This window comes from Lathyrus oleraceus, chromosome 1 (genome assembly GCF_024323335.1).
Source record: "Lathyrus oleraceus cultivar Zhongwan6 chromosome 1, CAAS_Psat_ZW6_1.0, whole genome shotgun sequence".
NCBI lineage: Eukaryota > Viridiplantae > Streptophyta > Magnoliopsida > Fabales > Fabaceae > Lathyrus > Lathyrus oleraceus.
In genome coordinates, this window is record NC_066579.1 from 48,442,557 (window position 1) to 48,450,101 (window position 7,545).

General features: G+C 36.2%; 1 protein-coding gene across 2 annotated transcripts; it reads left to right on the forward strand.

The window, feature by feature from the left end:
- Positions 1–4,169: 4,169 nt before the first annotated feature.
- Positions 4,170–6,143, forward strand: LOC127100110 (uncharacterized). Of its 2 annotated transcripts, XM_051037426.1 has the most exons (3): positions 4,170–4,758; positions 4,981–5,043; positions 5,718–6,143. In XM_051037426.1, the coding sequence occupies exons 1-3, from the start codon at positions 4,694–4,696 to the stop codon at positions 6,037–6,039; spliced, it is 450 nt and encodes a 149-aa protein (XP_050893383.1). In that variant the 5' UTR covers positions 4,170–4,693; the 3' UTR covers positions 6,040–6,143. The 2 variants fall into 2 exon arrangements, 1 of the variants encoding a protein (XP_050893383.1); XR_007794396.1 differs by lacking the exon at positions 5,718–6,143 and having other exon boundaries at positions 4,170–4,595; positions 4,981–5,239.
- Positions 6,144–7,545: the final 1,402 nt, after the last annotated feature.

Genomic DNA, 7,545 nt, shown 5'->3' on the forward strand with positions numbered 1-7,545 from the left:
ATGCCAATGAACTCATTCACAGTTATAGTCCCATCAACCGAAAAATGACCTTTCAAGAACACCAATTGATTAGACGAGAGATAAATTTATCTATAATTTTGACTAACCTAAAAGTTAACATCCCCTCAAGTTATAATATATGTCTATCATTCCTAAGATTATTGAATGGACCTGGTTGCAATGATTTTGTGAGAATATATGCAACCAACTCCTTTGAAGTTACGGGAATTAGATGCACCACACCTGCTAGCACTTTATCTATAACCATGTGGCAAATTATTTCTACATACTTTGTTCTATCATTGAGTTATGTGCAAAGAAGATTTATTATCACAATAGATGATGATTGGCATTTTATGGGGTATTTAAAATTTATTTACTAGGTAGAAAAATCATTGACCTTTACATATTGCATGGGTTAATGCTTTATACTATGTATCTGATGATGATTGAGATACTACATTCAGTTTCTTACTTTTATAATTTATTAGTGACTTGCTAAGGAAGAAACATATGCCTGTTGTTGATCTTCTTGTGTCGGGACATGCCCCCCAATCAGAATCAAAGAAGTCTTTTAGGCATGGCGTGGATGATGAGCTAAAAAATAGGCCTTGTCGTGGATTGTTTTTTAGGTATCTTAACACGTGCAGACCTACAAGGATATGTTTATCAGTAGAAGCATCAAGAAATTGGCAAGGTTTTCTTACTGCATAAGTTATCTCATGCATGGAGTTAGTGTGATACAATAATATATCAATTAGTCCCTTGTATGTAGTAGGTTCTGATAGAGGTGTTTTATGGATTTGCATATGAGGTTGCATTGATGTATTACAAGGCTTGGCTCCAATAAGACTCTCATCGTGTATTAAGTCTAAGGAATACTTTCTTTGGCAAAGAGATATTCCATTTTTTATTCTAGCTACTTCAAAATCTAGGAAGTAATTTAATACTCATAAACCTTTAATGTTGGACTTGTCATTCAAAAGAAACTTACGTTGTTTGATATTTTTGAGATCAGTCCTACCTAAGATCAAATCATCCACATATACAAGGATGACTGTGAAGCCTTTGCGAGAATTCTTTGTGAAGAGTGAGCAATCAGGTTTGGACTTGATGTAACTTGAGGAGGTCAGTGTGTTAGTAAGTTTTGTGTTTCATTGTCTATTTGCTTGCTTCAAATGATATAGGGGTCTTTGTAAATTGCACACAAGATCAGGTTATGACAAGTCAAGACCTGGAGGAGGTTGCATGTAAACTTTTTCATTGAGATCACCATGAATAAAATATGTGTTTACATCAAGTTGAAATAGTGGTCAACTCTGAACTGTTGCAATGGCCTTAAGTACTCGAATTGTAGTCATATTTGCTACATGACTGAAAGTCTCCATATAATCTAGTCCTTCAGTTTGTGTGAACCACTTTGCAACCAGTCTTTCCTTGTATCTCTCAACTGTACCATTGGCATGCAATTTTAATTTGAACAATGATTTGCATCCAATGACTTTCTTGTGTGAAGGTAAAGGAACAAGACTCCAATTATTGGTATTAATTAGAGTAGTCAACTCAGTTTTTATAGCATCCCTCCAATTATCATCATAGATAGTAGTCTTATATGACTTAGGTTCACTAATAGTTGACACATTTAGGATGGAATGTATGTGTGCAAAAGATAATGAATCATATGACAAGATTGTTGATAAAGGATACTTACATGAAGAAGATGAAGTGGAGACAACTGCTTCTGAATTATGGATTGTATATGATAAGAGATTACAATGGAAATATTGTATATATGTTAGAGGTTGGACATGTTTGGTTGATTTCTGATAGGAGGATTTACTTGTGGAGCATGGTTGGTGTTAGGCACATGGTTTTTATTTTAACTAGTGGTGATAATTCAGGGTTCAAATCAAGTGAATCATGTGACATATAATTTGAATTTATGGGCATATTAGGACATGCAATTGGAATTGTGCACCACTACGGAAAGACCCTTTCACCATGGTTTGTAAAGGGATTCTATCGCGATTGATTAATTGTGGTAGCATAAGGTGTGGTAGTGTCGCGTCTCGAAAAACATGATTCCTTACGATGGTCGCAGAAAAATGTGTTCGAACAGATTCACCACCGAACTTTATTTACCCCAATTGAAGAATAGGAAAATATCGATAAAACATTTAAAAATAGAATAATGGTCGTCACAGCTATATTCGGGTTCGGGAGTCGATTACGCAAGGGAAATGTATTAGCAGCCCTCACGTTTGTTGTACTCAACGGGAACCTTTTAGTTTAATTTGCGATTTGAATGTTAGCTGAATGTTACTTGTTTTCTTCGAAAGATAAAGAGATTGAAAAGAGAAATGAATGGAAACCTCATGAGGGGGGAAAATGGAGGATTTTTATTAGTGTGCTCGCCAAGATCTCGCAATCTCGTGTCTACGTATCCTTATGGTGCAATAAGGAAATCAGAGCATTTGTAGTTCGGGGATCTACGGTTTATTAGTGGCTTTTAATGAACAACTATTTAGATCTCATTCTAAAGGCTAAACGTTAGTTTGTCTACTCTCGGCGGAGGCTTAATCACTAGTTTGTTATGCTCATTAGAAGGGATTGAATCGTGTTCTTTCTGAAAAGAGTTTTGATCACACGAGGGTGATAAGTTGGATTAATATGGAAGTTTTATTTGAATGACGATTACTCGGATAGTCGAGTAAGGAAACTCATATCCAAATAGCCAATGAGAGGAATCGAAGGCTCTAGACCATATATTTTTTCATCCTTAATTGCAAAAGGATTTGATAACGTTAAGGTGTTTTAAATGGATGAAGAATACTCGAATGGTCGAATAAGGCAACTCGTATCCAAGTATCCGGGAAATGGAATAGAAGGCTCTAGACCACTTTCTTTTTCATCTAAGTTATTATGAAAATAGGTTTGTGTATGGTTGATATTTTTTGGATAAACGATCAATGTTCGAATGACTAAGTAAGGCAACTCATATTCAAGCATTAGAGGAGAGGAACCGAAGGCTCAAGATCATGTCCCTTTTTGTTAAGTTTATTATGAAAATAGGTTTGATTTAATCCGGTATAGAAGTTTTTAGAGAAATGAAAATTATTTGACTAACCGAGTAAGAGACTCGTATTCAAATAATCGATGAGAGGTGTTGAAGGCTCAAAACCACATCCTCCTTTTCATCTCTAATGAAATGATATTTTATCGTGATTAGGTACTTTAATTGATTTGAATAAAAATACTCGATGTTGGATCGAGGTTTTAAATTTGTGTTTACGGATAAATTGGATTATATTTGGTGAATCAACCATCTAATTGATTAATTAAAATCGAATAGGCCTCGTTATAAGAAAGTCCAAGAGTGAGTTATATGAGGTTGATGGCGATGCTAAAAGCGATCGACTTACAAAGGTGTTGAAATTGGCTCGACATTAAATCAAGAGTCAATTAATTTAAATGACATAATGAAGTTATAACGCTTAAGGTGATTAACAAGTGGATATCATTATAAAAATACAACTTAAAACATGATTTATATAAAACTAGAAATTGCACAAGCGATTTTAGTCAAGCAAATGCAAAATAATATCTCAAACAATATCTTACAAAAATAAATGAATGATTTATTTAATTAAATTAACGAATGAGGTATTAAAATAATAATTAAATAAATAACATGAATTATTTTTGTAATATTAACATTCTATTATTATATTTTTTTAAAGGAAAAAAATATAATAAGTAGAAGAATACAAAAAAGAAAGATATAAAAAAAAGAATTTGGGCCTAAAATCCAAAAACAAGCCCAAATCGGGCGCACCAACAACAATCAGGGGGTGAGGTGGAAAAACAACAATTGGCCCAAAACGGAGGCCCGCAGACCTAGGGAGAGCCCACTGGACCTCTAGTTAACTCTGTTGACTCCGGAAACAAGCCAAGACCGTCAGATCTGCAGATCTGACTTGGTCCACCAATCCTAAGGGTGGAATGTGCCCAAGACTATGGTAAGCCAAGGGCAACGAAGCACACAGGATCCGATAAATGGAACTAACCGGTCTGTGACAAGTGTCCATGGTGGAGACACTTGTCACCACCATGCTAAGCCCAAACAACCTCTTAAAATGACGCAGGACCAACAATCCCCTCTCATTTTGTAACAACTTTCTCTCTCCTCACTCAAACGAAATCATATGCTCTATAAATGGAGCTCGGTAGAATATTCGAACATGCCGGAGAAGGTGGTGGCGCACGGCGGCCGCCGCCGTCTTCCCCGGCCAACACCACCCAGAAACCCAAACAAACAAAACAAACCCTTACTTATTTTGGCCGGAGATTACGAATCCGGCCTCAAAACAAACAAATCCCAACCCAAAACCACAAATCGGGAGCCATGAAACAAAAAAACCTAACTCACTCAATCATGAAATTAAATCCACAATTAGGTGCAAATCAAACAAGCTGTTGAGGGATATGGAGCAAGAAAAGTAGTTCTTTGCAAGGGCAAAAACGAAAAAGGGAAAAATGGCTCAAAAGTTACCTAATCGGAGCAAGTCCGATGTGACATCGGCGTCGCCTTAACAGTAAGCTTTCGCTTTCAATCTCTTTGTATTAGTTCAGCTTCAGCCTCTCTTCTTCTTCTGGACGGTGAATGGGAAGCTCAATAAGCTGCTAGGAATAAATGAACTTTTGGTGTATAGGTTTTGGAACGTTTCTGCAGAGTTGTCTCTTTTTGGGAATGAAACAGTAGGTGTTCTTATAGTGGTTTTTTAAATGGAATACGTCTGAGATAATTTATCAAATCGTGTGAGAGTATTTTAGGAAAGAGAAAGACTTTTGTTAGGATTTTTGGATAAGAATTAGAAGTTGCAAAACTGAATCCCCTAATTCGTTGGATTTTTAGAGTGGCCTCGTTTTTTTATTCTCTGAACTGTCCTTTTGATTGCTTTATTGATCAACATTTTTCAGGGACCACAAAAATGGTATGGGTTGGCTTTGGGTGAGGGAGTCATGGTTCCTTGATGTTTTTGGGTAACCTTGCTCTTTTACTACATCTCTTCTTTTTACGACTTTTTCCCCAAGTGCCCCGTTCCTGAAATTAAAATCCCATTTTACCCCAGTTTGAAAAAAAAATCTCAATCTACCCCCTTTTTCTTATTGGGCTCGTCCATTCATTGGACGAGGGTATGAAGCCCAAAACGCGCTGGGTAGGCTCGGCCATTCATTGGCCGAGCTTGTGAAGGATTTTTTTTTTTTAATATTTTAAAAACTTTATTAAATAGTTTTCTAATTATTATTAAATACTATTTTAATTAATTCTATATTTAATTAATATAATTGATTTTTTTTAAAAATAATAATAATATTTTTACAAAAATATTTAAAATAAAATGTTAATAATAATAGTTTTTATAATAATAATAATTTTTTAATATTGTTTTTTTTAAAATATTAATAATAAAAATGATTATTTTTTAGAATATTAATAATAGAAATAATTTTTTTCTTATATATTAATAATAAAATTGATATGTTTCCCTCCAAAATTTCAATAATTTTTTGGGAATGATATATTTCTCGCCAAAAAAAATTGTGTTTGTACTGTCTCGGCCAATGATTGGTCGCGTATTCAAGTATTAATTTTCAATAAATAGAAGAACTTGTAGAAATGTAACTCATATTCCAAAATCCTTTCTTTTGGTCAGAATGTCTGTTTGTGGTCTTGTATTTTATGGACACGGTGAAAAAATGAGTGTTTGCCTTGATCCGCAATGGAATTTCAGAACACTGATTTCAACCATCCACACTGGCTTCCGACAGTTGGGCGGGCGTCGTATGAAGGTGAGGAAGGTAGAGTATCGTTGTCCATACATAACGTTGACTGATGCAAGCCCTGATGGTACGTACATGTATTACCTGGATCGTATAGAAAATGATGAAGATGTCCAGTGTATGTTTTCGACACATAGTGGTGAAGTTAATAGAGGAGTTGAAGGTCCACTTGTGTTGGTTGTTGTTGTTGATTAGTTTTTTAATTACCAATTGTGTTGGTTGTTGTTGTTGTTTAGTTAATGTGGTCGTACTTTGTAACCATAAGCCTTTGATTATCAAATGTATTTCATAATTGTTTGGTCCCAAAAGACATTAGAAATACACAATGGTTTATATATATTATGTGAATAGTAGTTAATAATTAAAAAAAAAACATAATCATTTGGACAGATATTTAAAACAACAACATAATCATCTAGATGGTCGCTGGGATGGTCCTGCAACATTAGGACATTTCCTACGCATGTGTCCTATTTCACGGCAAATTCCACACCTTCTCTTTTCCTTCTCAACGTTGTCCATCTCGGTTCTAATCCTGGTGCTGTTTGGGCGCCCTTTCTTCCTCCTTCTCATGGAGTCGTCGTGGCAAAGAGTAAATCCTTCATATTATAGCCAATTCTCCTCATGGGGAAGTCCTAGGAAACTCTCCTGATAGACCTTGAAGTCGTTAAGAATTTTGAAGACTTCTAGAATGTGAATGGAATAGTCCTGGCGTATGCTCGAACATGCTGCGATTACATGGGAGCAAGGTAAGTGAAATGCCTGAAATTTCCCACAGTCACAGTGTTGTTTCCTCATATCAACGCTGAATGTTCCGGTTGGTCGACCGTCGTTATGATTAATATTCTCTTGGACCATGAAATAAAATCTCTCTCGATCGAACTGCATGATGTTGTGCGTGTTAGCTTTGATGACTTCCTCAGCCATCCCCTTGTTGCAGTTATCAGTGAAAACCTGCCCAGAGGCTAACATTTTTGTCCACTGATGGCCTCTTCTACCAAATAGTGAGCCTAAACGATAGTACGTAGATTTGACCAATGCAGTGATTGGAAGGTTTCGGGTTTCTTTTAGCACCGAGTTCATTGCTTCTGCTAGGTTAGTTGTCATGTGACCCCAGCGTTGCCCTCTGTCAAATGCCCTTGCCCACTTCTCCCGAGGGATGTTGTCTATCCATGATAAAGCGTTGTTGTTTGTTCTTCAGATTTCCCCCCGATAGTAGTTAGATGTTGCCTCTGTTAACGCATAACCCATGTTAACAACTATTTTGCGCAGATCCTTGTCTTTAATCTCACGCATGAAGTTTTGCATGATGTGTCTAATGCAATAGACGTGTGATGAAGGAGGAAACTGCCATCCATTTTCCGGTTTGTTGTATGCACTCTTTATCGATTCATGCTTGTCTGATATTAGGCATAGATTTGCTTGGGGGTAACGTGCATTCTCAAATTCTTAAGAAAGAAACTCCAGGCTTCCTTTGTCTCACTTTCAACCAATGCGAACGCTATCGGAAATATGTTCCCGTTCCCATCTTGTGCCACAACCATCAACAGAGTCCCTATGTACTTGCCATACAACCAAGTTCCATCAACCTACACAATTGGTTTACAATACGCGAAACCACGTATACATGGTTTAAACGCCCAAAACAGACGATGAAATATCCTTTGGTCACCCAAGTATGAACCATCATTTGAAATCACA

Excerpts from the sequence above, each read along its gene's own strand:
- LOC127100110 (XM_051037426.1), top strand. The coding sequence starts at position 4,694 with ATGAACTTTTGGTGTATAGGTTTTGGAACGTTTCTGCAGAGTTGTCTC. Across the intron at positions 4,759-4,980 it reads CTCTTTTTGGGAATGAAACA|GGACCACAAAAATGGTATGG; the intron begins GTAGGTGTTCTT and ends AACATTTTTCAG. Across the intron at positions 5,044-5,717 it reads TGGTTCCTTGATGTTTTTGG|AATGTCTGTTTGTGGTCTTG; the intron begins GTAACCTTGCTC and ends TCTTTTGGTCAG.